The following is a 25,560-nucleotide window of genomic DNA, read 5'->3' on the forward strand; positions in this document are numbered from 1 at the left end:
TATATATGCTAAGATTAGTATACATACGTAAGACTGCGGTTGAGCCATGAGTGCTAATTAAGAACCCTGGAATTCGTTTGAGATCCATTCATGATTGAAAAAACATAACATGATGTGTTAAAATTTGTGTTGACACAAATGTTGCATCATTTTTTATAATCATTTATGTTAAAATGATTTAAAATGCATGTTGTGATGCATAAATGTGTGACGAAGTAAATGTATACTTTAATTGTAAATTCATGCCATTCGTATTACAAACATGGTTATTTTTTTAAATGTATATTGATGCATACTGCATAGCATGGAAAATTTTATGGGTATTGACATAGAAGTGTAACTATTGTAAATTTCTGAGCATGTTGTATTTATTGTAAAAATGACATGCATTGAGAATATGATCTAAAAAAGATAAGAAAAATTGCATTAATGATTTTGAACTTGTAACATTGAGAAATGGTGGACGAACGAGTCGGTCAAATGTAAACCAGTGTCAACACCATTCTTGTAAGATTTTCAGTAGTCTCTATGAGGGATAATTCTCAACACTATGTAGTCTTGACCATTTTTTCTTATGAGGATGAAAATCCAAGATTCAGGATCCCTCTGAGGATGAAAATTCAAAATTCAAAAAATCTTTAAGACAGTGGATGCTTTCCCTCATCCACAGTGAATTAAGGAGATTTTCAAGCTTAGTTGAAAGAAGCTAGTAGTCCAACCACACGTGTGTTTAGCAGTTACACTGCGATCATAGCAAGTCACATGAATCCTTGACTCTGTTGTTGGCGTCTCTACAAGCCAGGGGTAAAATGTAAAATAAAATATGTGAATGAATACCCCATGGAGGTATAAATACTCACAATACACCAAAATAGTGGAGTTTCAGGTGTTGAATCAAGATAATCACTTAATTTTATAAAATAATTAGTAGCATGATATTTAATTATTGATAAAAAATATTGAGACTTACCTTTTAAATCCCAAAAATTTATTTTTAAAAGTTTTAGGGATGTCGTTCAAACTTCAATCACCCTTTGCCAAATGAAAGTTAAAGCCGGAGCACGCCTTTTGATTTCGTAGCGCAACTCACACAACAGATGATGTGAATAAACAAAAAAATTGTGTGTAAGTATCTGCTCTAAACTAATAAAATTAACTAAATAAATAAAATAAATAAATAAAAGGAAGAAAAGAGAGTAAACACATTTTTTTCATACTTAGGTTTGTTTTTAAGCTTTATAGTTTTTCTTGTACATTTGGCAACACTTCCATAGGAAAATAAGCATTTTTTGCAGTTGTTTAGGTAGAACATTCGAGCAAGTGAGGAAGAACGAAGAGGTGGGTAGCGATGATCTTGTGTTTGTTCTTTTTAGTGTCAACACTTAGACATCTTCCCTTCCTCTTTGATCATAGGGATTGCCCCCTATTTATAGGGGTTCAGAATAGATCTAGATCATGGGATTTTCTGGGTTCAGATATGGTCCAAATAGATTCGTGTTCATCTCGAATAAGATATGAGGTTTTATTCGAGGAGAATATTTGTGAACACCCCAAATTTTCAAAAAATTCCAAAAAAATTCCTTTGCCCCTAACTTTCATCTTCTGAATAATTGGGTCAATTTTTTTTAAATAAAAATTCCATTCATTTATCAGATCCACAGGAATCCGAAGTCAATTTTCATTCCTGGCCCAATATTCTGATCCAAAGCGGGCCCGGATCCACTCTAGAATCCTAATTTTCAAAAAAACAAACCGATATTTCCCAGAAACCTCATTTCAGAAAAACCTTACAATTTCAAAACAAATATTTTCTAAAAATACTTCAGAACCCCATCTGGATCCCATCCTTTGAAAATCCTCAGGTCTTCCTCATATTTTCTCATATCTTTAGAATTTCTCTCAAGAATAAGTTTTTAATGGAAAAAAATGTGTATTAGCTTGAACTTTTTTTTTACTCCAAACCCTTTTTAGAAAAAATGTGGAAAAGAGCCTCGTTTTAGAATTTCAAATAAAAGAAAATCCTGCGAATAGCTTTCTTCCCCTCCTTCTCGAACTTTTCCAAACCCTCCCTTTCTTTCTCTCTCCTACCTTTCGCTCCCGATCTCCCTCCATCGTGCACCTTCTTCCTCCTCTACTCATCTCTAACAACTTCAAAACCTACAGACCCTTCTTCTCCATCTTTAAAAGGGGCACGAAAGGCCTCTTTTCCCTCATCCATCTTCACCCTACCATCGCACATCTTCTGAACGATCCGCGCTTCACCCCACCATTGCTCTTTTCTGCGTACATCTTCCTTATTCTTTGTCTCTAATCCTCCTTTTACTTCCCCTGTCGGCTGAAGCAAGAGGCTACCTACGAGTTCAAGATCTCAGCAGAAGCAAGCATCGCACCCCTCTTTCACGAAGTAGTGAAAACCCCTCTCTTGCTTCGATTGACGATTCGAAAGGAGCTTTAAGAAGGAAAAAGAAGGGAAACTCCATTTTGCAGAGGTTTCAAGCAAACCAAAGGAGTATAGAGAATGTCGGTACTCCTTTCTTCAGAACTCCAGCGATCTGAGAGCCCTGCAGCAGAGTTAAGCAAATCAGACTTTCTCTTCTGATCGCCTGGAGGAGCCTGAACTACGATTCACCTCTCCACTGTAGACACTCCATCTTCAATCCATCGTAAATACCTCCCTTCATATTATCACCGCATACAGGAGGCATTCATCCTAAGTGAGTCCCAACAACAAGGCTACGATAAGTCTTTCCCCTCCCTTCTCTCTTTGTTATTCTTGATTTTTCTTCTTTTTTTTTATGCGTATTATTTTTCATGTTTAATCACCTCTTTAGAAGCACTACTGTGGTGTCAGTTTGCATATAGCAAACACCAATCCACACACATTGTGCAATATCAAATGGGATTCTCAGACTCCCACATCTCCTTTTTTATTTCTTTTTTTTTTTAGTTTCTTCTGCATATCATTTGATTCATCCTTTTTACGTTTGCTGAGTGATCGTCCTTGCTCGATTTCTTGATTACTGGGGCGGCTTCGAATACATCTTGTGTGTATCAAGTGCAGCAGGGATATTACACTTTTGGAGTCGGCACCTGGTGCCCCTTATGTAATCCAATTCCTGGGTCCCTCTGTGGCATTTCATTTACTTAAAAACCTTTCCACTAGTGTTCGATTACAAGGCCATTTTGAAAATCGCCTTACCTTCTCTGTTTATAGCTTTCAATCGGTGATTTCATACTCTACATGATCCGATTGTCATTTAACTGCAAAAGTCGACAATCTGATTTTCTGTTACCTGGTGATCTATGTTTTGAAATTTCTCTTGTGCTGCTTTCTGCAATTTACACCTTGAATGGAATGGTCATATCAAGAGGACCCTAAAGGACTCTAATGATAGATTTCTGTTGAAGACTTTGTCTGTGATTTGTTAACTCCATCATAAAAGCTCTTCCATAGCAGTTGCTCTGCCAAATCTCTGTTGGGAGAAATTATGGGAAGATTTTCCTGCGTCATGAGTTGAATACTGCTTGCAATTAAGACGATACTTGTTGGTGAGATAGGGAATTAGTTTGTATATATGCACTAACCTCTATTTGGTCCATTCCTTAATGATAGTGATCCATGGAGAAATGGTCTAATCATATTAAGATGATACCAAGTTGCTGCTCCTGAACTGGTAACCTCCAATAAATATGCTTACAGTGACCACATGTATAGATCTGATTGCTAATGAATAATGCTGGTAGCCTAAGTAGACTTATGAGTGTGGGTTATCCTTTATATCACTGCAATGGTTTTGGACCAGTTTCAATGACAGTCTCCTACTGAAGGAGACACATATCTGGATCAGCTCTCATCCAGGAACTTCCATTAGTCGCTGCAAACACTGCTCTGCCCATTCTTGTCGTGGACTACCCTGTTTGCTCGTTATATTTCTGGTGACGGTGGCGCCAAGCCGACACTTGAAATATTTACAGCAATATCTAAGGTCCTAACATGGACTTGTAATTTCCTGCATAGCCATAACCCCCAGTACCAACTACGTTGGTGTGAAGCTGTTGTACAACAGAAACACTAGAAGAATCAAGGTAAGGACCCACTCCTTACTATTTTTCTGATAATTCTTGAATGTGAATAGTCGAATAATTAGTGATTTGATGAACTGTCATTCCAAGATAATGCCATGATGTTGCTTTTACAAAAAAATCTGGTTTGTGGCTAGTTGTTCAACAGTGTGTGTCATGCATGTATTGATATGTTCTTAATGATAATGTTCTAGAAAAATTGTTGGACTGCAAAGTTTAAGCTATTTTTTTTTAGTTTCTGTGGTAATTATTCTTGCCGAGAAGCGTTGTATTATAAATACTATGAAACCCATTTTGAGATTGATATGTCCATAATGTTAATGTAATGAAAATGCCTTTGGAGTGCAAAGATCAAGCCTGATATTAAATTTCTATGGTGGTTATTCTAGTTGAATAATCTGTGCATGATGGATACTATGAAACCCATTCTGTTTTTGACATGTACATGCTGTCAGTATTCCAGAAACACCTTTGAAAATGGCAATAGTCTGCATCAATTTTTAATGGCAGAGTCACCTCGGATCACAAGCTTGAAGAGTGTGGTTCATCCTCAACTATTGACCTGAAATTGGGTCAGAAATGTCCGTGATTCAGACAATTTTGGGGAAACTTTGTGGCCTGCTATGAGTTCAGTCCATCATTTGCTGTTAGAGAATGTTTCATCATTACCCCCCCCCCCCCTGCAGCCCCCGATGAGCATTCAGATATGCCAGAATTGAGAGTATCAAAATTATAAATGGAATGGGGGATCGAAGTGCCACAACAATATATGCCTTAGTTTTACAGCTGCCATTCACAATGTTTCAATCCAGTATGATTTCAACTATTTCTTATAGGAATTCATTTGCATTCACTGATATCTTGTCCATTTGCCCACCTTCAGTTAGCTTTATTCCTTTTAGGCATCTCAGGTTGATCATAAGCTTAGCTAAGATTCTGGACTTTCTGTAGATAATTTCCCTGTCTTTAGTGAGAATAGGTCATCGTGCTGTCCACATTCCATACTCTTCATTCTTTTGGCACCTTATACCTCTATTTGCCTCAACCTACCTGGTGTTGTGTTTCATACAGCTGCAAGTATCATACTTTGCTCCTCTGTAAATATTACCATCATCTCACACATATACAACCTAACACTACTCCACCGGCTGGATGCCCTCATCCTATGCAACCCTGTTATAATATCTTCACTATGGGTTGTCTGCTGCCACACATTCATATATGCTGCACATTTTTCACTACAACTCGTTTCAGCTTCACCATTTTTTTCCCTACAGCAGCCCCTGTTGCTGCTACACTCACCTTAGCCTTTGTCATGGAGTGTCAACCATGCCATTTTTGTGCATAGTATGCCATTCCAGCATAAGACCCTGCTTCATCTTCGTACTACTGTTGCAACACTTGCAGCAATACTCCCTGCTCCAATTTGCCATCAGAGTACCCTCCTGCTGTGGTAATTTCATCATCCTATCATGGTAGATGATTCATTGCATGTGTACCATGGGTACTCTCGCCGCATAAATCTTCATTTCAGCTAGGTTCATCTGCACCAACAGTCATGTTTCACATTCGTTGTCATCTTTCCCTGTGAAAGTCCATTATTTCACCTACCCCAGCCATAGTTGCAGCACCTTACTCCCTAGCTCCTACCCTGCACCCGGCATGGCATCTTAGATAGGCACATCTAGCTTTATATTTTGCTCAATACATTTTATCTCACTCTCTTACATAGGAAGTTAATGCCCATTCTGGTTTTCATCTCCCTAAATAGTCTAAAGATATTTATGCTTACATTTGTAACATGATATGCTTATGTCTCATTAAATCGATTTTATAGAAAATACATGAAGATTGCTATTGTGGTAATTTTTAGATTCAATATTGTAATAAGTTACATATCAATAAAAGTTCTACATCTTCAGTCTTAGATTAGAATGGATGAGCATGAAAATAACAATTGTTTCATTATTTTCCTTTGTTTCTAAAAATTCACAAATGGGAACACGAATGACACATGCATTATTCTAAATAGGAGGTGACTAATCCTAAGTTGATGATTTGCATCAATGACCATAGTCAGGATGTAAACAAAGCTTAGGATTTTCATCTTTTATGGAATAACACTGGATCCACACTGGATCCTTTTAAAAAATCATCACATTTGTTTTTAATATTTTCCTCTTTTATCAGAGTTTAGTTTAAAATTAGCTCAAAATATATATCAATGGCCATAGTCAGGATATATTGAGAGTTAATTTCATTTTAAACTCTATAAAAGCACAAAAATATGTTTTATTCTTCACCTGAATTTAAATATAGATTATTATATAATATATTCAATGACCATAGTCAATAATGTATTATATTTTCAATCTTATTTTAATTCATTTAAAGAATGAGATATGCTTTTCAAAATCCAATTTAAAATTCTTTAAATTCATTCATCATTTAGGACAGAATTGCATCATATTTTCAAAATTCTCTTTCAAAAACTCTAAGTGATTTTGAGTATTTTCTTCATTTCTGAGATCAATTCTTATTTATAGATTCATATTTAAATTCTATCTCATTTCAAGATCCCAAAAAATCAATTTCAAAAGTCCAATTTGACTTTGAAATTTCAAAATCATTTTGTATTCAAACTTCAAATTTCCAATTCAAATCAAAATTTCAAAGTTCCAATCCATTCTGAAATTTCAAATTCATTTTTCAAGATTCAACTTCAAACTCAAATCAATTTCAAAGTTCAAATTTAACTTTGAAATTTTTTATCCATCTTCTGATTTCAAAATTCAAAATTATTCTTTATCTTCAAAATGCTTCTTAATTCAAAATCAAAGATTCAGATTTATTCTGGATCTCAAAATTCAATTTTTTCTTCTAAAGTTTTAAATTCAATCTCGGTTTTCAAAACTGAGACCCATCTTCAAAAGTCTCATATGGAATTTCAAAATTCAAATCCAAAGTTAGAAACCAATCCCAACTTAGATCCAGATTTTCAAATGCAATCTCCATTTTTTGATCTCAGATTTCAGATCCAAATTCCATTTAGGATTCCAAATGTCGGATCCGACTCCATCTTGGATCTCAGGCTTGAGATCCAAATTCCATTTAGAATCCTAGAATTCAACTTCATTTTGGATCTCAGACTTCAGATCCAAACTCCATTTAGGATCCATAATCCAACTTCATCTCGAACCTCAGATTTCAGATCCAATTCCCATTTAGGATTCTAGATCCAGAATTCAACTGCATTTTTTGATCTCAGACTTCAGATCCAATTCTATTTAGGATTCTAGAATTCAACTTCATCTTGAATTTCAGATTTCAGATCCAAATCCATTTAGGATGCCAGATTTCAAATCCAAATCTATCTTTGATTCCCAGTGTCCAAAATCCACTTTCAAAACACATCTGGCCTTCTTAAAACCAATTTTATCTTCAAACCCAATCTGGATTTCTCAAATCTCATTCTGATCTCAAACTTCAAATATAGAATTCAATTCCATTCCAAAAATTAATCTCCTCTCCTAAATCCAGACTCAAAAGTCCAAATTTTGACTTTGAAACTTCATTTCATTTTCTTTTTCAAATCAAGATTTATTTTCTCCCAACTCTGATTATTTCAAAGACTTAGAACTTCAAACATCTTTTCCTGATCTATCTCAAGTTATAAGTTAAATTCAAATCGTTTCTTCATCACATTTACTTCAGAATCACTTGAAAAGTCTCAGATTTTCAAAAGTATTTTCTCAAAAAGCATACATTTTTGAATTTGCATTGCACAAGCATGATTCTTTGTGCATTTAGACTTAGGATAAATTCTTAGATAATCTTTTAGCAAAGCAAAAAGACATAAATTCGATCCTTGGTTCGGTTACCCCTGGTAAAGGCGTCAGGAACGGTCGAACCTTGTGCCGACGAGCGAGCCCCGTCTCCCAATTTTTCCGCAAATATTTCAAAAACGGAGGCGAGTAATCTTTTTCAAAAATTCAGGTCAAGTGAGACCTTCGCAGAAGATTTTCCTCTCTCTCTTCTTTCTTTTCTTTTCTCTTCTCTCTTCTTTTCTGTCTTTTATTTTCTCCCTTCAAAAAGGAGGAAATAGAGGTTAGAAAGGAAAAGAGAAAGGAAGAGAGAGAAACCACAAGAGAGGAAATTTTTTGCAATGATCATAATATTCTCTTGAATTCATGCAAAAGTAGTTGTAGATAAGGCAAATGTGTTTTATTTACTCTAACTGATTAGACGGCTAAACTAGTTTGTCTGTCCAGAGATGGATGACTAAACAAGTTTGACTGTCCTTTGATGACAAAATAAGCCAAATGATGAAAAAAATGAGATAGTCGTCCAATGTCGGATCACTAAACTGAGATAATCCTCTGGTGTCAGATCGCTAAACTGAGATTGTCGTATAATGTCATACCGCTAAACTGAGACAGTCGTCCAGTGTCAGATCGTTAAATTAAGAGTCGTCCAGGGTCAGACCACTAAACTAAGATAGTCGTTCAACAGATTCTCTGGGGTTTCTCATGTTGTCATCTTTATAAACTCCAACATGCAACTTGATTCTTCTAAAGTTGTTAGTATTTTGGGCATCTTGGGAAAATTGAGTGTTTACATTAATGAAAAAAAATAATTTAAAAGATAATAATATTATTGATGCATGTATGAAAAACATATAGGTACATAATTACCTGCTTCATTAATTGCTTAATTTGATTATATAAATAATTTTTTAGTGATTATTTAGATTAAATTATTTTGGTTATATACATAATTTATAGGGATTGAGAAATGCAAGCAATTCCCTATGATCATTCAATTAATTATAGGTATTTAGATTCAATTCAGTTAAAGAGATTACCATATGAAATGAAATACAAATATTATAGATTACATAATAGTGCATATAAGAGATGTGTCTTATGTATGAATATTGTGTAATGTTACATACTTTTATATATGTGATTCTTTTCATACTAGAGACTCGATAGAGGTCTACTGGTACATATTTTGATATTAAGTTGTTCCATTTGTTTTTATTAAAAAAAATAGGTTCACAAAGATGAACAAATGAATGCTACGATACACGATGACTCAATTAAAATTTTGGTATAGATTAGGATAATTTGAATTATCTTTGAGTCTTTATGTTTTTGGCTTGTATAACTCTAATATTAATTTAGTGAAATAAAATATTTTTTAAATTATTATGGTCTAGTTTTCAACTTGTAATGGGTTTGAAGATCATAGCAGATTTTCTCTTTTAAAAATAACTTATGTTATGCTTAAAAAAAATTATGAAAATTTTAAGATTCTAAATTTTTAGAGTGTTACATACTAGTTAGTTGCTGAACAAACCCAAACTGCTGAATGAATTAATTGACCATTTAGCGATCAACTTTATTCATGTTGTGCATCCAAATGTCCTTCCTGACAATGTCCTTCACCCCTACAATCACATAAGCATTCTCCTCTTATTCTAATGCGCTTTCATAAGATCACCAATTTACCTATATTTCCTTTATAGTTAGTCCTATAAAGATGTATTTATTAAAAAAACATACATAATATAAACAATAATACTTATGTTTGTCCTAGTCAGCTTGCGAAGCGATGCAACTTAGTCAACATGTAGCACAAGATGACCCACTAATCTTTGATCATGTCTCTCTTCGTTGCATGACCAACTCTACATTGTGGTACATAAAAATTTGTGGGCAACTTGACGCGTTTGAGGTCTTTCAATGAATATGTGCTCTTATATCAAAACTTGCATAACAATGATCAACAATGATTAATACACAATATGTATCAAAACATGATATATACTATAAATCAAAAGTTTAGGTACAATGAAGGAATAAATACCTTGAACAACACTAACATTCCAACAAGGATTTTTCTTTCACTCATCATGCTACTCAAACTTGAATATAGGTGTGCAAGTGTGCATGCTCTCCATGTGTATTGATCAACGTGATTTAGGTCTTCTAGCAGTTCGATGTGCGATGCATGAACCGATTTTCTGCCAGTGTCGATGAATAAGCATGAGCCAAAGAAGTATAGCAAGAATGCTCTCACCGTCTTGTCCACCTTATTACTCTAACATACAATAATTTTGCTTTCATCCTCCTCACCTTATTGGGGTCATAATAGCTCTTAAGCCATGCAAACTTGATCTTATCGAATCCGAATGCATTATCATCTGCTTGCAAATAAATATCACACAACTGCTTGAAATCCACCCACCTCGTGCTACTCACTGGCTCTCTATAGCACTTTAGTCTGGTGATTCATGCTACGTCCTCAAATGTGATGGTCATCTCAATATCTTTGAATTGAAATGTGTTGTTTGTCAAATTCCAAAACTACATAACGGCCTCTAAGAAGGGGTGACTGATGTTAAGAATTTGCAAAAATGCATTTGATAAAAAAATTCATTTATTTTCTCCGTCAGTGTTAAAAATCATTGGTATGCTTGGTTACAGTAAGTATATGCATGATGTTAGCTCTTCTGAATCAATTTACTGAGAATCTTGTAATCCAAATTAATTTTATTCAAATCAGTTAATTATAATAAAACCAACCAATTGCAATAAATGTTTACATGTTTTATGCATACATGACAAACTAAATGAAATAAGTCACTTGTAATAAATTTATACATGTTGCACACATACATGATAAACTAATCAATTACATTGTATTCATGTATAGTAGCAATATATATATATATATATATATATATATATATATATATATATATATATATATAATCAATAAAATAAGTCAATTGCAATGAATTTCTATTTGTATTGCACATACATGTCAAATAAATCAATTGCATTAATGTATAATAGCACTTTCAATTTAATCAATAATTATTACAAAACTACAAATAAACAAGATAGCTATCCACGAGCTTAGAACCTTCTTCCTTGCTGTGATCTCTTCATCGAAATATGCACTTCTACGTATGGAGAGCAGCATTGCACTCTTGACCGGTGTTCCATTTACTCATGGAGTACCTGCAACATCTCACCACAAGGACACATGCACCAATAGCTCCTACTCGTAGGTATTGTGCTACAAAGTTACTTGAACTGATAGTTGCCACGTTTAAAAGTGTAAAACCCCAAGGCCACCACTCTCACCCACCATGAAGCTTGATGCTTGAGCCTTGTGGCAACTGGCAAAGGGTTGCTATGGAACTCGTGATGTCTCTCAACTTGAACGTCTTAAGACAACCCACCTAGCCAAGTGCTTAGAGCCTAATGGGTCATATTTTATTAGTTAAGTGCAAACTATTTCTTTTTTGTTTAAGATGAATGAACACTCACCCAGAACCGTGTCACTTAATGGGTACGCCTCCTTGACACTTGAGTGCAAACTTTTGAATCAGGGGTTCTCCCTAAATAGCTTGAAGAAAATTGTTTACGAACAAATAATACATTATTTTATAGCTGGTTTAATCATGCAGAAAATTACATTTATATGCCAACCTTTTGCCTGTATTTCAAAAAACTGGTTAGACTTTTCTACAATTCTAGATATGGGCCAAACATTTCCTCAAAACAGTCCAATTAGAAACCTCGTGTCAAATTTATCCTTTTGGAAAACGTAATTCTTTTTTGGTTTCCTGCATTTTCCTTTGAAAATTGAAAAATACTCGATCATTCTAAAAAAAAGTACACTGTTTGAACTCTTAAAATGATGAAGGTTACTATTGTAATTTGTGTTGTTATTTAACCTGAGTTATAGGTTAATAATAAATGTAGGCCTTTGTTTGGTAGTTTTTAGAGAAATATAGGGGTATATTTAAAAAATTTGAAAATTTAAACCAATATTTGGAATTAAGTAAAAAAGCTAGGCTCCAACTGTAATTTTTCCTAAATAATATCAAACCCTTCAACTCAAACAATAAGGCGACTGATCACACCCACACCGTCTTCTACGAGTTAAACCAGAAGCGAAGAGCAAAGAAAACTATCTACACGCTCCTCTCATTCAAGTAGTTGGGACGCGATTCCAACGCCACGGCCATCGGAAAATATCAGGTATGGATTCCTTCGCCGTCTTCATCGTCTTCCTTTGCCGTATCGGAATCGGATCTGGTTTCATGCGTTGAAATTGCTCTGGCGATCATCCTCTGGATCCCTTTTTTGTGCGGAAATTCATTGCGAGATCACCATCTCCGCAATTTCCGCACTCCGAGGCGTTGCTCATTTCATTTCGGCGTCCCTTGACGCGATTCTTGAACAAATTGCCTTGTTGGTGACTACGATCTGTGCATTTCCAACGTTATTTTGCTACCCATAGCGAGATTTGGGTCGCCGAAGGTTTCGCCCAATTCGTTTAACGGAGCATTTATTGTTCGATCCTCCTTTTTTATGATTTAGTTGTAAACAGTGGAAATTTCTCGATCCTTTTGGTTCTCTTTGTTAATTGATGGGGCAAATGGTCGATTTTCTTAACCGTGTTGAATTCACCAAGTTGGTTTTCCGAACAGTTGCGATATCGCTAACTGTTACTCGTATAAGACTAGCAGAACTCCAAAGCCACTGGAAGATTCGTATTTTCAGCGTGTGTTCATTATTCCACAAACCCGTGTTAGTTATTGCATTAGATGAGAAGATAGTTCTTGCTCGATTCCTTTTCATTTCCCGCTGAAATGTTCGATTTCTTTTTCGTTTAGTGTATAGCACTATCAGCCTTGTCCTTCCCGTTTGCGTGTTCGTCATTAGTGCATGGATTTGTGGCAGATGCACTATAGTGTATGAGGAGAAACTGAGATGGATAGGCTAATGGATTCAAAATTATCCAGCACTGCATATTCTCCTTCTGAAGCGGATAAAGTTGAACATAGCATTAGTGTGCCCAGCCAAGATAGGCCTGCTCAAGAAGGATCTCCGAAACTGTCTGCCTCTAGTATATCGTCGTGGGCCAAAAACCTCAAGATCCCACAGTTCTCGATTCAAGAAGATTCGGAGTCTGGCAATTCTGCAAAATCAGCATTTTCTCGTTTTACATCTGGATTTGCGCTGCGGACGTCTCCAAGAAGTCCTAATGCTGTCGATACTACCGCCGAGGGCAACTCAACAGCTGCGCAATCCAGTGTTCTGGGAACGTTCACAAAAGGCTTAGTTGATTCCTCTAAAAGTGCTGTGAAAGCCGTCCAGACCAAGGCACGACATATGGTCTCTCAGAATAAGCGAAGATATCAGGTGAGTTTTCTTTGAGTATGTGCTTCGGTTGACGCTTTCTGTTAAAGCCATATCTACATGTCCATCTAAACTGCTGTTTTATATGTTAGAAACATATCATTTATTGTTTCCTTCACTTCTTTATGCCATGTTCTTCCTTCTTTTTTTCCCCTTTTTTGTAGCATTCTTCTTCTTCTAAAGTAGGTAGCTAATTCATTGTCATATAATAGTCCCGGGTTTTCTTTAACTTTTTCCTTTTGCCTGTGTCATAAGATGCTACCTTTTCAATGAGCATGCTAGGCTGTTACTGGTTTATTATTTTATGCATGTTTTTGTAACAATTGCTTTCCAATGTGTTTTTTCTAGGAAGGTGGGTTTGATTTGGATATGACATATATTACTGAGAATATCATTGCCATGGGATTTCCTGCTGGTGATATAAGCTCTGGTATTTTTGGATATGTTGAGGTTGGTAACTTGGTATAGTTGATAGGTCAAGTTTTTAGTTATTGAGCTATTTGCAGAAATTCTTACTGGAAATTAGTTTGGCACTTACTGTAGGGCTTCTACCGGAACCATATGGAAGAAGTGATCAAATTTTTTGAGACTCATCACAAGGTAAAGGATTGTATTTCATTGAGCACGGGTTCACTTGTATCATCTAAAAAACTTGTTAGTAGTTGGAGGAGGTATACCTATGTATGTCTTTGTTTATCATTTTTCTGCCGATCCTTTGTTGTTAGTCTACAAGTATTTTGAAGCTTACATGTGCATGATACTCCAAAGAGATGAATGATGTTTGATGATATAGTGAGTGAAGTTTACCAGTATCACACCCTAAGGTTGTATAGATGTAATAAACTAAAGCCCGTTTGCATGACACTATTAGTTAAAACAAAGGTGGGGCATAAAACCAAGTTCAGGCATTGGTTTGGATGCCATAGAGCATGGTTTTCATAAACCAGGTATTCATCAAAACCTAATATATGAAAAAAAAACTACCCAGGGTTTTCATCTTGAAATTGTTGGTTTATCTGAACTGGGTTTTCACCTCCTCAATTCTTCCCCTCATGTTCAACTATCCTGCCTTCCTTCCATCATGCATCAGGTTGTCCAGCCATTTTCCGGCTGTTGGCCGGCTCAAAACTTTTGTCTCCTCGCCCCCTCCTGGAAAATAACCGTTTCTTTTTTTTTTTTTGGAAAAACCCTTTTTGTCCTGCTATTTTTTCTGGTTGGCGGCTGGCTGGAAAAGGGTCAGGTTGGTACCAGCCAGCTATTTTCCGACCAGCGGATGGCCGAAAATGTTTTTTTTTCTCCTCTTAAAACCCTGTTTTGTCCAACCATCTTCCATCAGGTTTTGCCCCTTGTCATCCAAACAAGGCCTAAAGTTTTATCCCTTCCATTCAACATGCTGACCCATGCTGTATTGATTGATCTGAGCAAGGTATGACTTATTTGAAATTAATTGATAGAACAGACCAGTAAATGATGCATCCGCCCAGGTCAATATTAAGTATTAGAATCTGTCACTGTGAATAACACCAAATAACAACATTATTTATATTTCAAACTTCAAGCCAGTATTGCCTTTCAGTTGTATCTGATATTTCAAATTCAGTCGATCCCATGTATAATAGATATTTGGTATTCTCCTAGACTGCTGTTTGCTTATCCTTTGCATGTAAATGCACTTGCTTCCTCATTGCAACTTTTATGTTAGTCACTGCTTTTCCCTCTACAACATTCAGCTGCTGACAATACATGATAAGTTGGAATTTTAACTTCATCACTAAAAGCATCTATTATGCGGGAATGTTTTGCAAGTAATCTTATTGTTGAGTTTATTGCACTCTTTATCAAAAAGAGTAATGGAAACAGACTCTGATAAAGATACCTACTGCTTTGGAGGTTGCTTAGCATTGAATTGCCAACTTTATTATTAGATAAAGTTCGAAAAAACATGGGCCTTCAGCCCTTATCCATAACTGGAACTCTTCCTTTTAATGGTAGAACCTCATGTTTTTGTGGTCTAAATTTCTTGAATTTTATGATAGCCACAAGAGTAAGTTTTTCAGAAATAAAAACCCTAAAAACCATGTCATTTTTTGTATGGAACATATCATAGTGCTGCTAATCAAATGAAGCTGGATACATAAATTTTTTGTAGATATATGTGTTTCAACTTTCAAGGCATTCAAATACATTCATTTAAATTTTGGTAAGAAATCTTATTTTTTTTCACAAACTTTTACTTATGCTGCGTTATCAAACAATTTAAGTTGTCAAAGAAGCCTGCAATCACATAATACTGGTGGTTGAATATCTCATTCTGTGGTTCTCTATTGTTGCTTTGTAATATAATGACACTTTTGCTGGAGTTCTAGTGCTTTGCATTGGTTACTCAGTTAACATTCAATTGGCAGGGGAAGTACAAAGTATATAACCTTTGTTCAGAAAGGTTGTATGATGCATCACTGTTCGAGGGAAAGGTACACACTTTTTAAATGTTTTAATTTGTATATCCATAATTTGCATGTAACCAACATTTCTTGCCACTATCTCTAATGTATTACTTGTTTCATTGTTGGCTATTAATGTTGAGACCATTATCACTTGATGTGCTTAAGGATATGCCACATTGCATTATATCACTGACAACTGGTGTTTGTAATCTATGTGGTTAAATCCACCATACATGAAATGTAAAAGATTTTTGACGTGACCAAAGCACCAAAGCTTGACAACATACTATTTTCTGGTATTTTGTGTGCAATGCTGTTGAATTTCTGTATTCCACCTCTCTGTATTGAACGCCGTAAAATTCTGATTAAGTTGTCAAGTCTCTTTATGCAAGCCTTAAATTTTCACTTTTGATGGGGATTTTGATGGTTCCAGTAACTGAACAGGAGCTAGTTATTCAGTTTTCAGGTAAATGTCTTAGATACGATGTTGGTTGGAATGACTTCCCACCACAGTGTTTTATCTCTAAATTTACATGAATATGTAGCTATATTAGAGCAATATTAATGGTGCAAATTGATTAATGAGTGACATTCCATACTTCTGTCATGAACTTGTGATAGTAGTAGGCCTGAGAATTTGGCCTAAACAATTATGTTTAGGCCATCTTCTCATGAAGTGCTATGACTTGGCCCATCAGCAAAGATAGGCTTATAACCTCATTGAAAACAACCCACTCATCAGGTTCGGTGTTATTCCTTCCAATATTTTTTTCTTTTTCTGCTTTTAGTGTTGTACAATGTGTATATGCACTGTCACGGGCTAACTTTCCAAGGCCAATTTTTTCGCATTTCAAGCCAAGGAAGCCCCGTGCGGCACTAGGCCTTACGACCTAGTCAGCCTCACAGCACGTGTTTCCCACACGTAACTTTCTTACCCAGCGGAACGTCAACTTAACAAGCTCTTCTTTTCAAGAGATCCTTCCGAACATGGTCCATCGTGCATCTGATAGCCACTTACGTGCATAGCCGTCCCATACCGGCTAGCACCTTCAACCACCAAGCCAAACGTGCCTTACCACTCCCACAAGCAAGCGCACGTTGACAAGGGCTGAAACGTGCCTTCGCAGCACTACCGACTTAACCAACATCCAACACGGGTCATGGGAGCATAACGCATCCCAAAGCCTTTACCGATGCATGTCATGCCTCCAACCATCATTGCAAGCCACCTTTCCTCAAGCCCAACCATCCGAGCCAACAACGCACAGATGCCTTAGCCTCGCGTGCCATGGAGCAGATAGCAGCCCCATGGGCACGCCCCCAACATAACCTCACCATAAAAGGGACAAGATCTTTCGACCCCCAGTCCGCAGACCAGTTGATGATTATCTGCCATAGCGAACAGCACCACCCAAACTCGTTCGCCGGCGTTGTGCACTCTCTTGCACAACCCCATGCCACTTGGCATGGTTGGGACCGCATCGCCGCACCAAGGGCCGCCTGCCTACGCACCCAAGGTCTTTGCCTACGCCCCATGGGGGATTTGAACTACACACGGACACCCCCATGCACTCCCAGTGCTGCCCGTGCGATATAGGGGGTGCCTATGCCAAACTGCTGCAACATGTGCCAAACAGCTCAAACAGGAGGTCCCCTATATAGGTGTTTTAGGAGCCAGGCCCCTGCCAGCAAGAGGAACCCGAATAACACTTGGGGAACCATAAATTTCTCAACTTCGGAATTCTTCAAATCCGCCTTCACCCACGTGTTCCCCATAGTCCATTTACACGGTGAATCTTCGATCTTGGCCCCAAACAACTTCAAATGCTCATTGGATTATCACCTCAAAGATTGTGCACGCAACTGTGCCCACACTGCGCACATTGCTGCACATGCCAAGCTCTGACCATGCTCACCGCAACTGCGTGCCCACCGCATGATGTGCTTCGCACGCCACATGCACAACGCATGACAATGGTCTGTGCAACACACGACACCACTGTTATGCATGTGCACCAAACTCTGCACACATGGGCAAGGCCTGTTTGCCACGGGGTTGGCCCGACTGCCTCATGCACGCCGCAACCAACCAATCCATCACTCTTGGGGCACTTCCACCGCACTTCACACACATCCATGCATCTGTTGCCGCATCTGCACTGCACCACACCAGGCACATGCCACACTCCTTGCACAGCCCTGTGCCCCACTCCAGCACACGACACCATCTGTGGCATGCACGTGCCTCTTATGAATGTGCACTGCACCTTGCCAGTGCACATGTCACACACTCCTTCCACTGTCTAGTGCCAAGCTCAGGCACATGACGCAATCAGTGACATGCACACACGTTTTTCAGCACCTGCATTGCACCAACCCGTGCACACGCCACACCCCTTTGCACAGCCCAGTGTCAAGCTCAGGCACACGGCACTATCAGTGGCATGCACACGTCTCTTCAACCCCATGCACCGCACCCAGTCCCATACCTATGGCACGTTGCAAGGCTCTCCGAGGTTTTGGGTGCAACATGCACATTCATGCATATATGTGCGTACATACGTATGTATGTATACAAATATGTTCCTATATATGTATATCTATGTGTATGCATGTGTGTGGATGTATGGTTGTTGCTAAGTTTGAACTCATTGTATAATGTTAAAATTGTGTGTGTGTGTGCAGGCGCGTATCACATTGTTACTTTATGGGAATACTAGGTTAAAGTAGAAGTGAATAAAAAAAAGTAACAAAGGATAGTTAAAGAATCTTAGTTTGATAAAAGTAACTTTTTGACCCTACACGTAGCTTGGAATTTTATGTTACATGAAGATTCCTAACATTAATACGAAGGGTTTAAGCCTTTCGAAAAAAAAAAATACAAAGGGTTTAACCTGAAATAACCTCCATCTGCCCCACGCACTCCCCCAAGTCATAAGGTCAATCTTCAGGAAAGATGATGGTTAGTTGCATTACGTGATGGACTGCTTTTCCTACTTACTGGTGCATACCTAGTCGGTTCATGTCTGGCTGGAGTGAAATGATCTAGCATGATACAACTGGCTCAGACAAGCAGTACAGATTGGCAATTAGTCATGGTCTGGTCTGGATGTAGGTGTAGCATAATCTGATCTTATTGGATTTTGCCTTTTAAGTGGACTTGAGTGGAGAACTCCTGAAAGAACTCACATCTTGTTAGCCTTCTAACCTTATCAGATCTAAACTGGTCAGATTCATATCCTAGCTGTCGATCCTTAATTAGTTCATGTTTGAGAACCCATTTAAGCTAACTGGATCTCTTGTGGGTCCATCAAACTTGACTTAGTACACTTAGATCTGCTAGATGTCTGAGTGTTGTTTAAATCACCAGAAAGCACCATGACGGTGCTGGTTCTAAGTTCCTTGTGTTGGTTCAAGTCAGGTGCCCGGCCTGTATATTTTAGTTGTTTTCCATTGCTTACCACTGTTGGAGCTTCTATCATATTTAATGGGGAAGCCAGTCTATATGCTGAGCTGCTATTTTATTTGCTTCTTTAGTTGATAACGACATAAAGTTCCTTGACATGTAATGCTTGCTTTGTTGATCATCAGGTGGCTTGTTTTCCCTTTGATGATCACAATTGTCCACCAATTCAACTTATAATATCATTTTGCCAAAGTGCTTATGCATGGTTGAAAGAAGATATTGAAAATGTGGTTGTTGTCCACTGTAAAGCTGGTATGGCAAGGACTGGACTAATGATATCAAGCCTTCTTCTGTACCTTAAGGTCAGATTTTGTCTTGAAAATTAAGGAAGATTTAATGTTTATAGCATGACAAATTTCTTTTTCATGTTCCTATGTTTTGTTGCACTTTTATCTAAAAGTGAAGTGGGAGTTTTATACATGATGATGTAAAGTGGCATGGTTTACCTGTCCATGCTTTTAACTGGTTGGTGCTGTGATGAACTGTATTGCAGTTCTTTCCGACAGCTGAAGAGTCAATTTCCTACTACAATCAGAAACGATGTGTGGATGGGAAGGGGCTTGTTCTTCCTAGTCAGATAGTGAGTTTACCCCATCATTTAATTGGATCCTTTTTAATTGTCTCACAAGTGGAAAAGAACATAATTTTTGTACGTTTTTTCTTTCTATTGATACAGAGATATGTGAAATATTTTGAGCGAATCCTGACATATTTTAATGGTGAAAATCAGCCTGGGAGGAGGTAATCTATTACTTTTTGTCTCCATGAAGCAGGAGTTTGTTATATTCCTTTGTATTTCAGGCTGTAAAGATGTCTGTCATCATTGCTTTGGCTAATTCATTTTCTAATGTATGTAGGTGCATCCTTAGGGGATTTCGTCTTCACAGGTGCCCTTACTGGATTAGGCCCTCCATAACAGTCTCTGATCATAATGGTATTCTTCATCCTTTTCTTTTTTGCTTCACAAATATTGTTTCCATCTCATGTTTTTTTATTAATATAGATGCTGCAATACATGGGAAAGTGCTTTTTCTTCCCCCCCTCAAATGAGTGGGTGAACAATGCTTATTGATCCCAGCTATCTCATTTGCTTTAATGGACATTTACATATTACAAGTAAATCAGTTACCATTTTGTGTTCTGAGGCATCAAATATAATGGTTGATTTCTCCTTAAATTTTCTGACAAACAATTTTTGTCACCTTCATTTACTAGCCATCTGACATGGACTCATAAGATAGGAGAGGAATACTCATAGCTGTTGAGCTGCTTTTCTGTTTCCAGAATAGTAATTTCCTTGGTGCTTTTTACTACAACCACTGGTCTGCTAGCTCCAGGGACCTTTTTCTAGCTTGAACTTGCAAACTTCTGAGGTTGTAGACCAAAGAAATCTACCTTTAATCTGCTGACAATCTGAGATCTACTCTTGCTGGTTGTGTTTTATTCCAATGCATAATATATTGCTCTACATTGAGTACACAAATATTTTCATCTGCAACTTTTATTTGCCATTATCTTTGATATCTCATATAGTATTGATCCTTTATAGCCAATCTCATTCATAGCATTAGTTTCGGAAGCACATATACGAACAATTTAGTTTCAATAATCATAACAGGAAAGTGCTTAGCCATACAAGCAACATGTATTAACAAGCTTCATCCAACCCTCATTGTAAACCTTGAAAAAGAATTCCAATATTATATTGAAGAGGATTTTCCAATTCGTAAAAATTAAAGAAAAGAGATGAAACACAGGAGAAAATGAAAATTGTTTGAAGTGTTGCTGTTACAATTTGGTTGGACTTTGGAACAATAGGTCATCTGCAATATCTCGCATCCTCCTGTGTTTTTGCTCTCATGTGGCTGTACTCAATGTCTTTTCCCAGATTAGATGTGGAAGCATCCTTCCCAAATCTGAACCCATTATGGTTTTACCAAGACAGCATTGAGTTGGAGGTTCATCTTCAGGGAGCGTTTGACACGCAGGATGCATCCCGCCCGGGGACAAAGTGTCCCCTGCAGCGGGGGCATCCTGCCTTTGATATGCAGGACAAAGTGCTCCCTGCGCAGTGCGTTTTGGAAGGATGCGCCAGTCCCCATGGGGTGTGACTGTTGAGTTATGTACAAATGCCGTCTGGCTTGTCCGACAATCAAACATCCCTTTAGAATCCTATCTGTTTGACCAAAAGTCTGATGTGAATGGGATTAGCCATGATTTGACCTATATCAGGTCCTTTTTCCATCCTTAGTTGTTGGGCGGGCATGATAACTCACTTAAGCACACAAAGCATTTTATTTTCTTCAGTGTTAATTTCTCTAGTTGATGTTTTCACTTCAATTCTTCTGCAATTGTTGGAATTCCAAGAGCATCCCTAGCAAGCTTGCTTTTGCACTATTGTAAATGGAAAAATGTTGGAGAAGAAAGCATCATTGGTATAATGGCATAATTACTCTTAACCATGAAACAATGTGACAAATTTGATATATTGAGAGTTTCAAAGTCTTGTACATTCTGATTTTCTCAAACACTAGGGTGTTATATAGTGTGCATAGTATTTCTCATAAGATATCCTTCAACCATTGACACTTTCAAGTTAATTTGCCTGCTTGAATTTTCACTAGGATTTATTAATTTGATAATTGTAATTATGATTGCAGGTGTTCTTTTTTCCACCAAAAAGCATCCGAGGACTAAGGATATGGCGGTAAATATTTTGACATGATTTTTTTTTTGAGAATATTATTGTGGGATTTTCAGTCTTAAATAATTGAGATAGGTAGAGTAACATGATTTACTTCTCATATAGCATTCTTTGTCCCAGCAAAGATCTGTGGTCAGACCAGCTTATCTCTTTGCAATATATTCATGATATGCTGGAGAAGTTTAACCTTTCTTACTGCCTATTGGAGATTGTACATCCTGTAGCTGTAGGACTGTGCCTTGGCCATTTGCTGGACTTTTGAGCGCTCAATTAGCAGTAAAAATTTTTGTAACACCTAATTCTATTGAAGGTGCATCCTTCAACAACGGAAGCAGAAAGAAAATATCCAACAGAAACGTAAACAATTGCAAAACATTCCTTCTGATTATTAATGCAAAAAAGTAAAAATCAACAAGAATATGGTAAATCAGGGTCTTCATTAAAATCTGTTTTAGCTCAGAAATTGAAAACTGATGGCTATTACCTAAACTTTTATGTTTCTTTAGGTTTTCAGTGCAGTAACCATTTAGAAAACAAAGGGGAAAACTGACAAACCAAATGTGACTTTAAAGGAAGGGCTAGAGAGCAGCTATAATGTAACATAACCAGGAACTGCTGGAAGTGTGAGAAGCATTCACATGGTACCACTGTTTAAGTTGTTCTGTTAAATTGTTGGTTCAGGTTAACAGATGCTTGTGACCAGACCTATGTCACACTGACACTCCATTTTGCCCTCCGTACCCGTGTCGACATGCATCGACACCTGGACACGCCATTTTACCCTCTGTAAATACAAGTTTGTATTCAATTTTTAATTTATAATTATATTTTCAGTTTATAACTTTATATTTTCAGTATATAATATATATTTTAGATATAGCATATATATTTAGATTATATTCAGTTTATTTTGAATTTATTTTGCATTTATGTGATATATATATATATATATATATATATATATATATATATATATATATATATATATATATATATATATATATATAGCCATGTCCTCGTACCCAGGTGACATAGGACCAGACTTTTTCTATTCTTTACCTTTTCACTGTGCATTTTTTTTCTTGTTCTTCTCTATGTGCTTGGTTCCATAATTACTATCACAAAGCATTGTCTTAGATTATCGTATAAAAATATAGAGAATGGAGTTTTAGAATTGACCTGATGCTTGGCCTTCCAACTGTGAGCCTGCTGTCCAAGTTTTGGCTCCTGAAACTGTGATTAAGTGAAATTTTGTGCTATAGTTTTTATTCAACCATAGTCACCTATATTGTTGAAGGTAATTTCTCGGCAAGGGTTTTTCTTGGTGATATTTTCAAAAAGTATTTTTCTCAGAAAAATCTCAGAAGCCATGAAAAATAAAAAAGATAAGAAATAATTGGTTTTATAGTATTTTTCTCAGCAAAAATATATAAAAAAATAGAAAAGGTTGTAAAATCTAATAGAAACAAAAATTATGCTTAGAAAATATAAAAAAAGTTGTTTTTAAAATTCTTGGGAATATCTCAGGAAAATCTTGGGAAAATATTGCTATATTTCAGGTTTTGGCGATATTTTAAAAATCTCAGGAAAATATCAATCGACTTTGAAAGACCAATAATATTGTGATATTTTCAAAATATCGGCGGTGACTATGTATTCAACTTATGTTTTACATAGCCCCGTGTGGTCTCTAGCATTAGCTTTTATATGACTTGTGCATCTGTGGCAATTTAAGATGGGATGTCCAATTTCACGCTTGTATGTTATTTCAGCCTGAAGACTTTTGGTTTAGTGCTCCACGGAAAGGGATCATGGTCTTTGCTTTGCCTGGCGAGAGAGGATTAACAGAGTTGGCTGGTGACTTCAAGATCCATTTTCATGATCGTCAAGGAGATTTCTACTGGTTTGTAACTTTTCCATCATGATTCTTGTCAAGGAATTTCAATTTATTGCAAAGTCTTCTATTTTACTTTATATCTCTGTTCCGTTATGTAACTTGTTCCTTCACTCTCATTTGTATTGGTGATCATCTTATTCTTGTCAACTATTGTGTTAATAAATAACTTTTGTGCTTTTCTTTTCAGCTGGTTGAATACAACGATGATGGAAAACAGGAAAACCTTGAACACTTCTGAACTTGATGGTTTTGACAAGGTAATGCCTGTGTAGGAAAAAAGAAGGAAAAACATCTCTGCTTTTCCGTTGTATAGCACTTGTACTGTTTTTTCTGCTTGGTGTGGTTGTTGGTTTCTATTTAGTTAGTTTCTGGCCTAAAATTAATTTTCTTCCATTCAAAATATATTATGGAACATTGCTATTCTTCTTTTGATCAAAAGAATTTTGTAAAAAATCACGTCAGCGTGTCTAAAGAAGCATCTTTAAGGTATTCAAATGTGATCTATGATTTTCTTTATTTTTCTGCTGGCTTGGATTAGTTACCCTCATTTGTTATTTGTCTCATCTATGACATGAATGATTTACGAGTTTGTGATGTTATTTCAATGAAGATGATAGATCAAGGGCAATCTCATAAGAGCAAAACAATGTCTTATTGAATCAAAATGCATAATTAGCCTGTAAAGCTATTGCTTTTGACACGACCAACTTTTACCCAAGCATGTCTTGGGACAGTTAGTTTCACAACTTCAACATTTTGATTTTCAAGGTGTGCTTTATTATATAAAGTCGATCTATGTAGCCTTCCAACAATTTACACTGCTTTGCAGAGAAAACTGCCTTCTCCAGGATTTCTGGTTGAAGTTGTACTGATGGAGCATGATGCTCCTCTTCCCACACGGGCCAAAAATGAAACCAGTAATGAGGCACCAGAAGGAAAATCTGAGGTTAGTTCCACACAAGGTCCTGGAGCCAGGCTGCCACCAGTCCCAAGCCAAGGAGCAGGAAGCCAAGAGAAGGATGATGTGTTCTCAGACAGTGAATCTGAAGAAGGTGGGCCACCAAAGGAAAGGCGGTCTCAATCAGTTACTGACAGTGTGGGCTCTGCTGTTACCGGGGCTTCTGGAGATGTCGCAGCTCAGAAGGAGATGGAGAGTGTAACACATGGAATTGGACATGTTTCTGTGAGCAATGAAGGCTTAACTCCCATTTCTGCAGGAGATTCCAAGGTGGGGGATAAAACTGGTGATGCCTCAGAGTTTGAGGCCCCGAAGATGGACTCCGCGAGCATAAGTGAATTTAAGGCTATGGCTGCTGATGCTTCTGTGTTTACTTTCGGTGATGATGAAGATTATGAAAGCGAGTAACAGGATGTCATTGAACGTAAATTCTTCTTTTGTTTCTGTACATAGAGATTGATTTGTATTAAATTTGATTTCTGAACAATCTTGTAAACTGGGGAGGAAGAAATTGGCTTCCAGTGATGTTGTTTGAGATCTCACTAGTTTCTCACTGTCTGGGTTAAATGTTTGTTTTCAGTACTCGTTCCAGGAAAACCAGCTGATTCAAAGAACAGAGAGTGAAGATGTTAACACCACAACCGCAGGTCCCATCCGTTGTGAACTAAATTTTGGATTAGTGAGGCTTCAGGAGTGAAGGATGACGTTGCAGCATTGTGCTGAGAAATTTTACTTGGATCTACTTAAGAGGGCATAATTGTTTTTATTCCAACTCTGGGTTCGA

The 25,560-nt window shown here is 37.0% G+C and overlaps 1 protein-coding gene across 2 annotated transcripts; it reads left to right on the forward strand.

Annotated features, from left to right (window-relative positions):
• The first annotated feature begins 12,013 nt into the window (after positions 1–12,013).
• LOC149838846 (phosphatidylinositol 3,4,5-trisphosphate 3-phosphatase and protein-tyrosine-phosphatase PTEN2A-like) lies at positions 12,014–25,318 on the forward strand. Of its 2 annotated transcripts, none has more exons than XM_090006836.1 (13): positions 12,014–12,143; positions 12,782–13,310; positions 13,656–13,757; positions 13,851–13,907; positions 15,713–15,778; positions 19,343–19,519; positions 19,711–19,797; positions 19,894–19,958; positions 20,075–20,151; positions 21,878–21,924; positions 23,694–23,824; positions 24,006–24,075; positions 24,648–25,318. In XM_090006836.1, the coding sequence occupies exons 2-13, from the start codon at positions 12,879–12,881 to the stop codon at positions 25,182–25,184; spliced, it is 1,848 nt and encodes a 615-aa protein (XP_089862962.1). In that variant the 5' UTR covers positions 12,014–12,143; positions 12,782–12,878; the 3' UTR covers positions 25,185–25,318. The 2 variants fall into 2 exon arrangements, with proteins under 2 accessions (XP_089862962.1, XP_089862961.1); XM_090006835.1 differs by having other exon boundaries at positions 12,849–13,310.
• Positions 25,319–25,560: the final 242 nt, after the last annotated feature.

The sequence above is a fragment of the Nuphar pumila genome, chromosome 5, assembly GCF_984573655.1.
Source record: "Nuphar pumila chromosome 5, dmNupPumi1.hap1.1, whole genome shotgun sequence".
Lineage (NCBI taxonomy): Eukaryota > Viridiplantae > Streptophyta > Magnoliopsida > Nymphaeales > Nymphaeaceae > Nuphar > Nuphar pumila.